This window comes from Pistacia vera, unplaced genomic scaffold (assembly GCF_008641045.1).
Source record: "Pistacia vera cultivar Batoury unplaced genomic scaffold, PisVer_v2 Contig91, whole genome shotgun sequence".
In the NCBI taxonomy this organism is placed as follows: Eukaryota; Viridiplantae; Streptophyta; class Magnoliopsida; order Sapindales; family Anacardiaceae; genus Pistacia; species Pistacia vera.
In genome coordinates, this window is record NW_022196790.1 from 158119 (window position 1) to 174388 (window position 16270).

The 16270-nt window shown below is 40.9% G+C and overlaps 1 protein-coding gene across 1 annotated transcript; it reads left to right on the forward strand.

The window, feature by feature from the left end:
• Positions 1 to 9626: 9626 nt before the first annotated feature.
• Positions 9627 to 16094, forward strand: LOC116119889 (DNA topoisomerase 6 subunit B-like). The gene is made up of 20 exons (XM_031405820.1): positions 9627 to 9822; positions 10003 to 10055; positions 10578 to 10675; positions 10849 to 10954; positions 11264 to 11401; positions 11556 to 11607; positions 11725 to 11789; positions 12322 to 12428; positions 12649 to 12751; positions 12911 to 13002; positions 13086 to 13285; positions 13623 to 13738; positions 13882 to 13967; positions 14142 to 14214; positions 14660 to 14751; positions 14878 to 15016; positions 15093 to 15187; positions 15286 to 15460; positions 15583 to 15725; positions 15909 to 16094. Exons 1-20 carry the CDS (start codon positions 9744 to 9746, stop codon positions 15910 to 15912), a joined length of 2016 nt encoding a protein of 671 aa, XP_031261680.1. The 5' UTR covers positions 9627 to 9743; the 3' UTR covers positions 15913 to 16094.
• Positions 16095 to 16270: the final 176 nt, after the last annotated feature.

Below are 16270 nucleotides of genomic sequence, written 5' to 3' on the forward strand. Positions count from 1 at the left end.
TATGCCCTTTAATTCTTTGCAAAAACATCCCCATTCAAACTATTCTCCATGCAATTTCCTTGCATTTCACTCCCCACTTTTCTTGCTATATAGGAGTAGAATGGTCATTGAGCCTCAAAAGGAAGAATTCTCTAAAAACTCAAGGGAAATTTCACCGGAGTCTTTGCCACGACGAAGTTATTTCTTCGCCCCGGCGAAAACTTACAGTAGCTACACGAGGGTTGTAGCACTTCATCGCCACGGCGAAACTTCTTCTTCGCCTCGGCAAAGATTGTAACATCAAGATTTCGCCAAGTCTTACAATTTTCAAGGCAACCACTCAACCAAACCAATACACCCTTTCAACCAAGGGTCAACCAAATAATATTAACAACATACAGACTCAAATGAGGATAAATCAATAAACATTCAAGCCATTCATCAAATCTTAACTACGTACCTCAAATGGGGCGTTACATTAGGTAAGGAACCGACAGGCGACACGACCTCGACTGAAGGCGCAAAGAAAGGAACTCCAGTGCTGGACTCGCTGGGGAACCTGCCAGAGTACCTGCAGACGATGGTCTACACTCTGCTAGAGTGCAAACTTTCGGAAGCATTTAAGAAGTCCGTAGGATCCAGCGACATGGATTTAATGTCCACATCTGTCTAGCACTTAAGCAAGGTAAAATAACTGCCCTTGGAGAGGACTTCCCTTAGTTTCTTTTGATAAACTTGCTATTTTCCTTGTTCGCAGGCCCTGCTTACCATGCAACAGTCCCTGGAGAAGGTTCGGCTGGGAGCTACGAAGGGAGAGGTCGCATTAAAGGAAGAGAACGCAAACCTCAAGCGAAGTTTGGAAGCCGCTGAAGAAGAAAGGAACCTATCCTCTGAGTCAGCGAATCGATACCTGAACAAAAGAGACGCAGCTCTTCGCACGGTGGACTTCCAAAAAGTCGAGCTCAAGAAGCATGGGGAGGAAATAAAAGAGCTTCAAAAGACCATAGCCAAACTCTCCAAGGAGGTTGGAGAGAAGGACCAGGAGCTCAAAGCGGCCACTACGCGGGCATGGTGAATAGAACAAGAGAGGGACGCCTTAGAGAAGTAAAAGCAAACTCTTGAGGCTGAACTCCAAGAAAGTTAGGGGAATGTTGCTTCCCTGACTGAAGAGATGCAGAGGCAGGCAATGGAGGTCGAGGAGAAGGCTGTCAAATGGGCGATCGAGTCTATCTATGCCTTGCGACCAAAGAATCCAACCCTTGATTTGTCTGATCTCCTAGAGGACTGGCGAGACACTCTCTTGTCCATGGCGCGAGAGGATGATGCAGTAGCGTCCGCCCAAAAATCTGATCAGACAGAGGGTTTGGGACATGCCTCGGAGAAACCTCCAGCCAACCAGCTCTAGGACAATGAGGTCGGTCCTTGAGGAGTCAGATTAGGGCCAATAGTCTTATCATTGCCTGCTGTACTCTTAGCATTAATGAAATACATTTTGCTTTTACAACTTCTATTCGCTTTATTATATATGAGTACATTCTGATTGCTTATAGTATTGGAACAAGTCTATGCGAACAAGGTTACAAATTTATATGAACAAGATTATATGCACTGTTACAAGCGAACAGAATAACACCTTACAAGGAAATAACTTGCAAAGATAAAAAAATTAATTTACAAGAAAAACTGAGTTCGGAATTACTGATAGTAAGGTCGAAGATGCTTAGCATTCCGAGCTCGGGGTACTTTGGAACCATTTAGCCTTTTGAGATGATAAGTCCCGGTCTTATCACTTTGTCAATGCGGTATGGACCTTTCCAGTTCGGTCCCAACACTCCCGCACTTGGTTCCCTAGTACCGAAAAGAACTTCCTTTAATACAAGGTCGTCGACCTGGAAGTCTCTTCGTCTGACCTTAGAATCAAAAAATATTTTCGCGCGTTGCTAATAGGCTGCTATTCTTAGTGAAGCTTTGCTGCGATGTTTTTCAACAAGGTCCAGATTTGCTCTCATAAGCGCTTCGTTGTCGGCTTCATTGTACAAGTCCCTCCGCAACGAACCAGTTCCTACCTACACAAGATCATCGCTTCGCAACCGTATGCTAGCGAAAAAGGGGTTTCTAAGGTAGAGGTTCTCGAAGTTGTCCTGTATGCCCATAGGACTTTGGGGAGGTCGTCGGCCCAATTCCCTTTAGCTGCGCCAAGTTTGGCTTTCAGGGTGTGCTTGATAGTTTTGTTGACAACTTTAACTTGACCATTTGCTTGCAGTCTTGCGACTGAGGTGAATTTTTTATGGATACCCAGCTTATCGTAGAACTGCTTAAACTCCTCATTGTCGAAGTGTTTTCCATTATCCGAGATGAGGGTATAAGGAATTCGGTAGCGGTACACAATATTCTTGAAAATGAAGTCTTTAAGCTTTCTGGTCGTGATTGCAGCTAGCGGCTCGGCTTCCACCCATTTGGTGAAGTAATCTACTGCGACCACGACATATTTGACTCCCCCCTTATCGACTGGCATGGGGCCAATGAGGTCGATTCCCCACATGAAAAATGGTCAGGGGCTGGTCATTGTTATCAGCTTGTCAAAAGGAGCTCGCGGTATGTTCGCGAACCGCTGGCACTTGTCACACCTCTTGACAAAGTTGTAGGCGTCTTCTTGGATTCGAGGTAAATAATATCCTTGACGAACAACCTTACTCGTAAGAGATCGTGCGGTGGTGTGATTACCGCAGATCCCTTCATGTATTTTCCTCATGATGTAATCTGCTTCGTGGCTGGTTACACATCGGAGGAGAGGGGCGCTAAACCCTCGCCTGTACAACTGGTCCTCAATGAGGGTATAACGAGTAGATCTTGTTCGCAGAACCCTTGCCTCGACCTTGTCGTCAGGCAAGGTCCTATCCTTAAGGTATTGGAAAATGGGAGTCATCTAGGAATCTGATTCTATTACATTCATGGCCTGTTCGATTGGGCTGATACTAGTGGCCTCGATGAATCAAACAGGAATGCTATCCGGTGCTTCTGAGTCCAACGATGAGGCTATCTTTGCCAAGGCATCTGCCACAGAGTTGCTATCTCTGGGAATCTGAGTGATCGCGAAGTGCTTGAATGGCTCGAGTGTAGCCTTAGCTTCTTTCAAATAGCGGATCATATTTTCTTCCTTGGCTTGGTACTCTCCTAAGATCTGGTTGATGACCAGCATGGAGTCGCTATGAATGCTGATCGCAGTTGTGCCCATTTCTCTGGCCAATCACAATCCAACGAGCAGAGCTTTATACTCGGCCTCATTGTTGGTTGCCTTAAATCCGAACTGGAGGATACTGTGAACGCGAGCCTCTTCGGGGCTCAAAAGGAGAAAACCTGCGCTAGCCCTCTTTCTGTTCGATAATCCATCAACGTAGAGGCGCTAGGTCAATAGGTTCTGAGCAGTTCCCTGGATGGCTTCGCTGGGCTGTTGCTCTGACTCACTTGGAAGATAAGAGAATTCTGAGATGAAGTTAGCAATAGCCTGCCCTTTCATAGTCGATCTTGGCTTGTACTTCAGATCGAACTGACTCAATTCCATGACCCATTTAAGCAATTTACCAGATGCCTCTAGCTTCTGGAGGACCTGTCTGAGCGGGTAATTAGTCATCACATTAATTGTATGGGCGTGGAAGTAAGGTCACAACTTTCTAGAAGCGATCAGCAGGGCATAGGCTAATCATTCCATTTTTGGATACCGCATCTCAACATCCAACAGACGCTTGCTTGCGTAGTATACTAGCCATTGGACCTTTTCCTCTTCCCAAACTAAGGCTGCACTGACCGCAAATTGAGAGACAGACAGGTACAGGAGCAGTATCTCTTGCGGAAGAGGCTTGGACAGGAGAGGTGGCTTCCCGAGGTGTTCCTTTATACTTTGGAACGCCTGTTCACACTCGGAAGTCCACTTGAACTTCTTATTAGCCTTTAGAACGTTGAAGAATGACAAATAATGATCTGTTAACCTCGATATGAAGCGACTTAGTGCCGCTATTCGCCTATTAAGGCTTATGACCTATTGGTCGGGCTTTCCATATCTAGGAGAGCTTGGATCTTTTCGGGGTTGATCTCTATTCCCTGTTGGTTAACCATGTATCCTTGGAACTTGCTTGAGGATACTCCGAACAAACACTTGAGGGGATTCAGTTTCATTCTGTACAGTCAGAGGATATCAAACATCTCAGTGAGATGCGCTATGTGATCTGCAGCGACATGGGATTTGACAGCATGTCATCTATATAGACCTCCATCGACTTACCGATCTGGTCGGAGAACATCCAGTTAACCAATCGCTGGTAGGTCACGCCAGCGTTCTTGAGGCCGAAGGGCATAACTTTATAGCAGTACAGTCCCCGATCTGTAATAAAAGATGTATGCTCTTCGTCCAGCGCGTACATTAGAATTTGATTATATCCCGAGTACATGTCTATAAAACTTAGTAGCTCGTGCCCCGAGGTGGCATCCACGAGCTGGTCTATTCTAGGAAGGGGGAAGCTGTCTTTTGGGCATGCTTTATTGAGGTCGCTGAAGTTGACACAAGTTTGCCACTTGCCATTGGGCTTCTTTACCAGAACTGGGTTGGCAACCCAGGTCGGGTAGAGTGCTTCTCGGATGGACCTGTTTCAGAGGAGGTTATCCAGCTTTAGCTTTAAGGCAGCATATCGTTCTGGATCCATCGCTTTTCTTTTTTAGCAAACTGGCTTGGCTTGGCTTGGCTGCCGATGTTCAACACATGGCAGATGACATCCGGGCTTATCCCGACCATATCTGCATGCGACCAGGTGAACACATCAATTTTTTCCATGAGGAAGCTGATCAGCTAGGATGCGAGCTGGGGGTTGAGATTACTCCCAATCCTTAATACTCGGCTCGATTCACTCAGGTCGACCGATACTTCGGACAAATCCTCAACTGGCCCACTGGAAGGGCTATCTTGAATTCGAGGTTCCATATTATCCTCGGCTGGACCAAGCTGTGGCTCGATTTGACTCGCCATAGTCTGGCGGGGAACGCCATGCGAGATATGCTTCCCTTTACACACCATCTGCACTGCTTTTATGTAACAGTTGTGAGATGCGCTCTGCGATTCGCTAACTTCCCCTATCCTCGTCGGGGTGGGGAACTTCATCTTGAGGTGGTATATCGAAGTGACTGCCTTGAAATGTCTTAGTAGAGGCCGCCCCAGGATTCCATTGCAGGCAGATGGGTAATCCACGACTAAGAACTCAATAACCTTAGTCACTTCGTTATAGTCACCCAGTGTGACTGGAAGTTGGATCGTTCCTTTGGGAATCAAGTGGTCCTCTATAAAACCATATAAAGGGATCGACGCGGGCTTCAGGTCGGCCTCATCCAAGTTCATTCTTTCGAAACCAGACTAGAACAGTATGTTCACAACGCTTCCGTTGTCCACTAGCATCCTGCAGACATTATGGCGCCCTATGAGGGGTGTGATCACAAGAGCATCGTCGTGGGGATGATGCAGATGGGCTGCATCCTTTTCGGAGAAGGTAATTAGCTCCTCCTTGCGAACCTTTTATGGTCGCTGCGACATGTTCATCACATGGATTGGGTCGTGATGGGCCTCGTGAGCATATGTTTCTTGGGCACCTCTCGTGTTTCTCATGAGGTGCAGCCCCCCAAAGATCAGGTTGACACTGCAATACCCTATGCGATCACGACGCTTCTTTCTTTGCTCCCCTTGACTTTTCTCTTACGCGGGAGCTGAATCGTCAATATACTCCCTGAAATGTCCCTTCTTGATGAGCTCTTCGATTGCTTGCTTGAGAGCTTGGCACTCGTCGGTGTGATGCATGTTATCTCGATGGAAGTGATAGTACTTTTTATTATTTCTGGCTGTCGTAGGAGTTTTCATGGGCTCAGGCTCTCTAGCAAGTTGGCTTCTTCGGATTTATCGAGAATAGCTGATACAGATGCATTTGTCGTGATCGCGACGAGGGACAAGAGCATAGGACATTTTGGGCTCGTAGCGAGGTTTCTTTCCTTTTTGCTGATCGTCAGCGGCCCTTCTGTGATTAGCTCTTCTGCTTTCCCCCTGACCAGACGTACTACTGAAGTGTCGGGGTCGCAACGGCGGAGTGCTGCCAATGAATTTTCAATCCGGAGGTACTTCTCCGCAAAGTTATAGAATCTGGTATGGGAAACATCATCCTCAGCCTGTAATTCTTTCCACAGGTCAGTTTGTGGATGAACTCCTGCTATGATGAGAGTTCGAACAGACTCTTCGGGAGTATGAGCCACCTTGTTGAGTTCTCTGTGGAAACGGTCAATGTAGGATTGGAGGGATTCGTCCCTTTCTTGCCTTATATTGCTGAGGTAGCTCAAAGACATTGAAAACTTTCGGTTTGCTTGGAAATGCCTTAGGAACGTCACGCTCATCTGAGGCCACGAACTGATCGATCCCGTTGGGAGCGACCTGAGCCACCGTTTGGTATGAGAGGTCAAAGTCACTGCCAAACAACAACATTTTGCTAGATCCGAGACCTGGTGAAGCTCCATCAGATCATTGAATTCATATAAATGATCCTACAGATCAGCATTTTCATCAAACGCCCGCATGTCGAGCATCCTAAATCCCGGTTGGAGTGGAACGGCTAGCACTTCGGGAGAGAAGGGGGACGCAGATGCGACCTGCCCTTGCTCATTTTGCTGAGCTCTTAGTCGGTTTAGAGCTCGCTGAAGCTCCTCAATTTGTGGCAATGGAGTCACTTGGGGATTACTTTCAACAATGCGAGTTCGACCCTCGCGATTACAATTGAGGAAAGTCTGGAGGTCGAGTTCCTCTTTGCCTCAGCCGGCAGTCCCGACCACTCTCCACACACCCTGGCTAGAGGCATGTGATGGCGATGAACGGTGCAGGGTATTTTCATGACCTTCACGGTGGTAAGAACTGCCCCGCGAAGTGTGGGAACCTCTCGCATGATGACGATCTGGATCATTTCGCTGGCGGTGGTAAGAATCACCCCGCCCAGCACTTTTACTAGGGTGTACCTGCGACGTCGCATGAGACAGCTCGGGCTGCATCTTTTCCCCGAGTTTTAACGAGACTGGTATTCTGCTTGGGACGTGGTTGGTGTTCGCTGGCCTTTGGAGCCCGTAGACCCCCTTTTTGCCACTTGCTTACCCTTTCGTCTATGTGCTGCAGTGCTCGCGGCACAGGCTATTTCCCGTTACGGTGCTTTCGCACGACCTGCAGGCGTTTTTAGCGGTCGCACCGCCCCAACTGACTTGGATGACATGCTTTGGTCCAAACGATCTAGCTTTCGGTTGACCGTTTGGAGAGTACTGTCAAACCTCTCGAGGTAACTTCTAATGGCAGGGTCAAGTTGTGAACTTGATGGGTATCCCCTGCAGCACCTTACGGAACTGAGGGTATTTTGGAAGAGATACCCCCCTAGACTTGGGGGTTCCTTCAGCACCCTGATTGGTTTGCTCAGGTTCAAGTTAACGGGCCATTTGCTGTTGTAGGACCAGTGGGTTAGAGATTCTCCTGATGAAGGATGAACACTAAATCAGGCCTTCCTTCTAGCACTAAACTGTTGATGCGTGATTTTTACACCAACTAAACGCACGTGTGAAATGCTGAGCTGGCCCAGAAGACACGTGAATATAAAGGATAATGAGAGTAAATGCAATGAGACAAGCGTTTTTAAAGTGGTTCGGATGCTAAGGAAGCAAGTCCTACGTCCACTGTTATATTATTAATGATAGAGGTCAGGTCACATGAGCTAACTGACTTACAAATGATGGTACAAGAAAGAGAAAGCTTTCATATTACAGAGAGAATAGCTGATCAAGAGTAAAATGTGCGAATCCCTTAAATGAGAGAGGAGCTCTCAATTTATAGTGGGATGGATTAAGGCAATCATCACTAAATCTGTGAGTTGGTGGGATTATTCGTGCAAATCCTTCTTTATGTCACATTACCCACCTTCTATAGTGATTTGTGCGATTTGGCACAGGGATTGGACACGTGGGATCACCACAGCTCCTGGCAGGTTTGGTGCGCAGCCACTAGTCTGACAGAAGCAAGCTGCGGGTGAACCCATGTTCTGACTTTTGTACACTGACTGGACCTTACGTCAACCTTATATTTTTCGGGCATAACAAACATCTTGATTAATTGTGTAATATATATGTTGGGTTATATTTTTAATTTAAATAATGTTGGTGTCTAAAAACAAAGTTTAAAATTGTTGTTGTTTTTTTTATAGCCACCATTGGGTAATCCAACGATCAACTAAGACTCTTGGACGTATTACTGAAGAAGTCTTAAGTTCGATCCACTTAGGTTGCTAATAAAGGGTAACCATTAAGGGAATGTATCCAACTGTCAACTTCAAGATTCGAAAAATTAATTAAGGTGCGTATAAACTGACTTGGACACTCCCAATTACACAAAAAAAAAAAAAAAAAAAAATTGTCTTTTTACGTTAGAATGACTAAGAGTTAACCCAAAGACTTCCCAGTGATAATCCAATACACCTCTAAATAGTATTATATTTGGCGTCCGGGGGCAAGGACGGGGGAACCACCTCTAAATAGTATTGGTTCCGTTTGACTTATTATTTTTACTCATATTCTCAATCATATTCCCAAAATACTTGTTTGTTTTGTTATTTGAGAAATATTAGTATATTTTTTTAATTTTTTTAGACCCCTTAAGTTTATTAATTTAATAAATACCCCCTAAAAAGGTTTAAAAATTAACAAAAATACCCCCACCCACCCATACTTGCTAGATTCTGGCAACCACCGTCGGTGGTAGTCGGAATCTATCACAACGGCCTATAAATGATCGGAACTGGCCAGTAATTCATCAATCTGCCCATTTCCAGCCAGATTTGGACTTTTGCGACCGTCGACGGCTAGATCTGGCTGTAGATCTGGCTGTAGATCTGGCCAGAAAATACCATATTGACGCCTTACTGGCCAAATCCGATCGATCTACTTCGTAACGCTATTTTCCAGCGGTGGTGACTGGAATTTGACACTATGGATGGGTGGGGGTGTTTTTGTCATTTTATAAAAAATTTATTTATTGGGGTGTTTAGTTAAATTAGCAAACTAGGGGGTTTTTTTTATTAATTTTTAAATTTTACCTTGTAATACTCCCCTATTTAATTATATAATATTATTCTCAAAATTCTATCCAAAATAATAAAACAAACGAATCCATTATGTGTGGTTTTATATTGCTCCGTCCAATGCACCTCTAATTATTCAATTTTATTTCTTTTCATTTAAAAAATAAAAAGTAAAAATATGTTCAAATTTTCGAGGATGGGACTGGTATGTGCATAAGGACGGATTTTGACTCTTCCGTGTGGGTTTACCTACTCCATCCTGGCCCTCAAATTTCTAGATTAAGAATGGTTTCAGAGATTATATTTGGTGTCCGGGGGCAGGGACCGGGTAACCTCCACCCATCCCTATACCCAGAATTTGCCAATCCAGCGTGGTCAGGTTATAGGTTCAGATTATTGGGACATCATTTTTATCAACGGAAATTTATAGAACTAAAATAGTCAATTAATATAAAGTCATAGGTAAAATGGTCAATTCTTCAACAAATTCATGGGTAAATCTGTAAATACAGAGGTCAAACCGGTCAAGATTTTGAAACACTACTGTCTGATAAACCCTAAATTCAGGAATCAACAAAAATTTCCGTGAAATTTCGAAGATAACAAATTTTGCTCGTCGCTCGTCAAGATTTTGAAATGTCCGATGACGAGAAACCGAAGAAAGCCAAACCGAGGAGTCGGAGAGATCCCCCAGAGTATAGTGCTCTCCAGCAAAGTAAGGAATCCTTTTCTCACTCGTTTTCTTTCAAATGCATGTGTGAAATTTTGATTTAATTGTTTTCAGAAATTTTACGATCATAATTTTAGTGTAAAATTTGAAATGAAAAATTGTTTTCTCAGTTTTTAATAATTTTGAACTCCGAAAGCTAAAGTGATGATTTTTTGGTTCGTGCAGAATCTCCGGCTGAGTTCTTTGCAGACAACAAGAACATTGCTGGATTTGATAATGTTAGTGAGTTTATGAAATTTTTACTCTATTTTTGTGAGGGAAATTTGTAAGCATTTTGCTTTCTTTTGTTCAGTTTATTTAGTGTTTATTGAAGAATTTGAAGGATATGAGCATCTGGCTTTCTTGTATAATAAATGATCAAAATCATCTTAAGATAGTGGATAGTGTAATTGCAAATTGCTTCTGAGGTGATTGTGTGGAATATCTAAACTACTGGGTAGATGTTAGATCGTCTAAAAAGTTTTTGCTCTTGATAATAGTTTTGATAATTTTTTTTTTTTTTTTTTTTAATACAATATTTGTGGAGTTTGGGTGAATTCTATGTTTTTCAGACTTTAGTACTCTGCTAAGTGTAATAAGCATGCTTTCAGATATATCAATTAACTCAGTTTCAGATGCCAGTCAAAAGCAGTTTGGTAGTGAATTTAAGATTAGAAGTTATTGAAAAAGGGGATGAAATGTTTTTTTACTAATGTGATATTTGCTGTATGACACTGTGTGTTGGTGGGTTTAACTTTCAGCCTGGCAAATCCCTTTACACTACTGTGAGAGAACTTGTTGAAAATTCACTTGATTCGGCGGAGTCAATATCTGAGCTTCCTGTTATAGAAGTTACAATGTAAGTTTCATAAATTATAAATGTAAAATATGAAAACTCACATGAATTTTGTTATTTATTAGTGGAATTCATGTGGTGCCTACCATCTTGTTAGCCTGTTCTTAACAGTTGTATAAAATCTGGATGTATGCAATTCATTTTTATAACAAACTTAATTGACTTGGCTGTTGCAGTGAAGAAATAGGAAAAATTCAGTTTTATGCCATGATTGGTCTTTGTGATCATGAGCGTGTTGATGAAGCACTATATGAAGATTATGAGACAGCTAAGTCTCGTGAGGTTCGTACAAATGTACTGCATGTTTCTTTTTGTGTTTGATTTCATTAACGTGTTTTTGAGAAGCTTACATCAAGCTTTATTAGTACTTTGTAATAGTTGGTTCCTTGTCAATGAAATCCCATTCATTAATGTCACATGGTTTAATTTATGACGTTTTGTCAGATTTCCTTGGTAATACATGGCATGTTTTTACTTGCAATTGTAGTTGTTGCATTAATGGAATTAAAAACAAGATAAAGACTCTGTTGCTTTTATATTCTTTGAGTTTTCTACAATTCAGTTCATTGTGTTCTATTACATGCCATGTAGAAACGATTACGTAAAGATTTTCTTAAACGAGAACGAGAGGCTATGAATGCTTCCCTTGGCAAGAAAGTTCAAGAACCTGCATCAACCAAGGCCATGAAGGGACGAGGTGAGACTTCAATTTTCAGGGTTACATGCAAGGTATGATTTACTTTCCATCACAACATTCTTCTGCCATATATTGTCTTTTTGGTTGTTGTCTTAATTCTTTCAGTTCGATCAGTTTAATTTCTGATAAATTTCAAAATTTTCTTCGTAGATATTAGTTATGATTATAATTGGATTTCTATTGTAGGATAATGGAAGAGGAATGCCACATGATGATATCCCAAATATGTTTGGTCGAGGTATAATAGTTGTTTGCTAGCTCAAGTTCACATTTCATTCAAAATATATGTTTGATCTGTAACAAATATTTGGAACTGAACTTTTTAAAGCTTGACGTAAGTTAATTATGAATGCAGTTTTGTCTGGGACTAAGTATGGCTTGAAGCAGACACGAGGGAAGTTTGGTCTTGGTGCAAAGATGGTAATTTTTTAACAGGCTTGGCTTTACATCTATTTAATAAGATTTATCAGCTCGTACACACAAAATGTGGTTGCATGTGCATTTACTGTCCGTTTCAATACTGAATTTGAACTTCTTCTTCTGGTGCTGGGCTGTAGTTTATGCTGCATTCAAGTTTTTCATGGAATTTAAATATTGAGGTTGCATTTGTGCATCACCTAAGGTATTGAAGTGATTGTCTTGGATGTAACCTTTAATAAAAACCGCACCCTCACCAAGACTAGCTATAAGGGTTTACCTGAGAGGTTCCTGAAATGCCATCAAATCAATATTTAGTGCCAATCATGTAGGTGGCAACCATTTCTATCATTGCTCCATTTTATATGAAGAGTTTGTAGATAGATGTTATATAAGGGAGCCGTACCTAAAAATGTAATTGCTGCTGCAATAATGACCTCACTGCAAGCAAAATCTTAAATGTGGTTCTACACTTCTCCTCTTGGTAGTTGGGGTAACAATAATGCAGTAATTTATCCCTTTTTTGTTTTCACAGGCATTAATTTGGTCCAAGATGAGTACAGGTCTGCCAATAGTGATCTCATCATCAATGAGGGGCCAAGATTTTGTTTCATATTGCAAGCTGGATATAGATATACGTAGGTATGAATCACTTGAAAAACTAGCAGTATTTGGATATTTAAGATCTTCTCGCATAGCTGATTATCTATATATTTGGTACTATCCAATTTTTTGTGCTGTATTAAGTATGCAGATATATAAATTGTTATATCTGGTTCTTTACATACACAACCTTCTAAATTGCTCAGAAAATACTTGGTTCTCGGCATTATCATGACGATGCTCTTAAAAATGATTTCAGGAACATTCCTAATATTCATAAGCATGAAAAACGAGACAACAAGTATAAATGGCATGGAGCTGAAGTTCAAGTGGTTATTGAGGGAAATTGGACAACTTACCGAGTATGTATATATCATTGGTTCTTGTATTGTTAATTATTGCATTTCCGAATTTCCTTTAGCTTTCTTAAGTTCTGTGATTCACTATCATCATGCCAACAGAAGTTATTTGGCTAGCTAACTGGTAGTATTTTTTATTTTATTTATTTCCTATACATGCAGTCTAAGATATTGCATTACATGCGACAAATGGCTGTTATCACGCCTTACGCTGAATTTATATTCAAATATGTGCCAGATCCAGATGTATCTGAGTATGTTATTTCTCTCTCTTGCATGTGTGCGCACATGAAAATCAGATCTGTATGTTCAATTTCTTACTTCCATTTTGGTGCAGTAAACAAAACATCACCATTAGATTTTCACGGAGAACAGATGCGATGCCTCCAGTTCCTGTTGAGACCAAGCACCATCCATCTTCAGTTGATTTACTTCTAATCAAACGTCTCATTGCAGAAACTTTGAAACAGAATCTCCTGCAGTTTCTTCAGCATGAATTTGTAAATATAGGGAAATCCCTTGCTGAAAGATTAATTGGTAAAAATTTTGCGAGTTTATCTTGTCTCTTCGTGATGCAAGTTAGAATTTGAGTTGTATTATTCCAATGTTCCACTATTCACATGCAGAATCTCAAAGGTTTTATTCGTTTTTCCTTATTTACCATTAATTTAGAATGTAGTTTTATAGTATACATTTGTTAGGAAGATTGGCTTACTAATTGCACTTGGCCTGAAATTGTATGACTCATGAGATTGTGCTAAAAACAATCAAATTGTTACAACCAGTTGATGAACTCAAATATACATTTGCTTGATAATTATGACATTAATCTTTCGATAGTAAACTTAAATCCACCTTTATAATTCTCTTGTAGGTGAAATGGGTCCAGGGTTTAGCCCAAAAACGGCTGTCAAGTCCCTGACTTCTGAGCAAATAATACGCATCCATCAGTTGTTTCGTCAAGCTAAATTTGATGACCCTAGTGGTGATGTAAGCTACTCATCTTTCATGGTTTTGTTAAGTTTATCAGACTGACTGTTGAACTTTTTTATTGTTTGTTAGTTTTTCTTCTACTTTTCATTCCATAATTATGTATATTGTGGTATGGCATGTTACTAAGAAACTGTTTTCAGTGTCTTAGTCCTGCAGGGGAATACAATCTCCGTCTAGGAATTATAAAGGAGCTGAATCCGGACATGGTTGCAACTTATTCAGGCAGGTTGTGTTTTGAAATCCCATTTAGTTAAATCCAGTTACTTATCATATATTGTTTTAGGATAATAATTGATATTTAATTAAAATAATTGTAATTGCAGCTTGAACTTCATATTTATCTGTTATGCATGAACATTCGTTCCTGAACTTCTCTTCTTTGTTTTAATAATAAATACAGCGCTCAAGTTTTCGAGGGACATCCATTCATTGTGGAAGCTGGTGTTAGTCTGGGTGGAAAAGATGTTAAGCAAGTTAGTGCTTCTCTAGTTACTCCTTAGTATTTGTCATACTTGTGTGATTACTGTGTGAGAGGAACAAGGGGAGACACCGTGCTAGAGAGCCTTGACAGTAACAGAATGAAATTATTTTCTAGGAAAGAAATAATGGCAGACTACATTGGTGAATGAAAAACTTTAGGTAGCAGATCTAGGCTTCCTGAGTGCACGAGTAATAGAAAAAGAAAATCAGAAGTTACAGAAAAGCGGAGAAAGTTTGGAGTGGGGACACTTGGGAGCCCATTTAGCGGATAAAATTGGTATTTCTGCTTATGAAATGAAAAAAGGCCAAATTTCCATCTCATTCTTAACCACACTCTATTGCTTGACGATTGGATTGCTATAGTAAAGAGCTCATCAGAATTTTATTCTCCGCTCTTTCAGTGTTTTAAAATCTGTGATGTTTCCATATAAATTGCAGGGATTAAATATTTTTCGTTTTGCAAACCGGATCCCTCTTCTGTTTGAACAAGGCGGTGATGTTGTCACTAGAACTGTGCTAAAGAGAATCAAGTAAGAATATTAGGAATATATTATTTGCATTTCTATCTTGTGTTTATTTTTTCACTCTTGGTTTTGGTACTAAGATACAAAAATATAAATTTAACATTTTTTTGTCTTTTGCTAAAAAAATTTCAGTTGGACCAATTACAAGATCAACCAAACACAGGACAAAATTGGCGTCTTTGTGAGTATTGTTAGTACAAAAATCCCCTTCAAAGGGACTGGCAAGGAGTATATTGGGGATGATATCCGTGAGATAGCTGCCGCTGTTAAGGTGGAGCATTTTCCATTTTTATTAAATGTCATTTACTGATTTAACAAGTATGCTGACCGCATCATTGTCTCTCTAGACTGCCATTCAGCAGTGCTGCAACCAGCTAAAATCGAAAATAGTGAGGAAAATTCAGGCTCGGGAGCAGCAGGAGAGAAAACGGAACTTGAGCAAGTAACTCCAATTACTGTCTGTTTGCTGTGCCCAGTGGTAGGCTTAATTTTTTTCTTTATGTTTGTACAAACTGTGATAAAATTTCTGTCAACTGGCAGGTATATACCTGATGCTGCAGGTGCTATATACAATGTTTTGAAAGAAATGTCACAATTCCAAGTATCAAAGAAGCGACGTTATGAGGAACAAGACACAGATCTACTTAAACATGTACACTCTCGGATGGTTACGAAAGAGACTCTCATACAAATGCTTGGTCAACATGTCGAAAAGGTGAGTTCTTGTTTACATGGTGTGCAAAAATTCAAAAAACTTGTTTTGAACATCTTTAATATTAACTTTTAGGTATAACTTTTGACTAACGTCCAGGAATCTAACTTTTGATAAATTTGCAGGTGGATTATGAGATGGCAATGGAGTATGCTACGCAGAGTGGAGTAACCGAGGAGCCAAGGGAAACCATATACCTACCGGCACTAGAAACAGACTGCAATTTCATCGACCTCCACAGTTCTAACTTTGTCTTCCGACTCATTCAGTAAGATTTTTTTAGATACATTAGCGCATTAGTTGTGAAATAATTGTTGTTGTAGATTACGTCTTACAATTCATCCTTCATTGTATATCTTATAAAGAAAATGAGACAATTGGCGCTTACTGTAACTTTCAGTAGCAGCATTACACGATTATAATGATGATTATATGAATTCTTTGAATACAGTTGAATCCGGTTGGTTGCTCATCCGATGTTGCATTTATTGGCGTCTTAAACAAGATCTTGAAGGAGAGATCATGAATGTGTGAGGGTGTTAATGAAGAATGTGCTTGTTTGTGAAATTCGTTAGGGGTGTTTGTGAAATTTATTAAAGCCAAAAAGAAATTTCTTTGAAGCTTCCTGGGAAGCAAACCAGCATTGTCTTCTATTGGTGCTTTCAAGAAATTATTGCCAGAAAATTGGGTAGAGAGAATAGTATTGGCCAATTTTTATTTTCAGATTTGCCTAAAATAAAAATTAGTAAAATTCGTTCGATTTTCCAGAAAACCCACTCAAAAAGCAACTGGTTCAGACCAGTTAACTGGTTT

What these genes read in the sequence shown, in the direction of transcription:
- LOC116119889 (XM_031405820.1), top strand. Translation starts at nt 9,744, where the DNA reads ATGTCCGATGACGAGAAACCGAAGAAAGCCAAACCGAGGAGTCGGAGA. An exon ending in CTGGATATAGATATACGTAG is followed by an intron (nt 12,429 to 12,648) that starts GTATGAATCACT and finishes AAATGATTTCAG; the next exon opens with GAACATTCCTAATATTCATA. An exon ending in GAAATTGGACAACTTACCGA is followed by an intron (nt 12,752 to 12,910) that starts GTATGTATATAT and finishes CTATACATGCAG; the next exon opens with TCTAAGATATTGCATTACAT.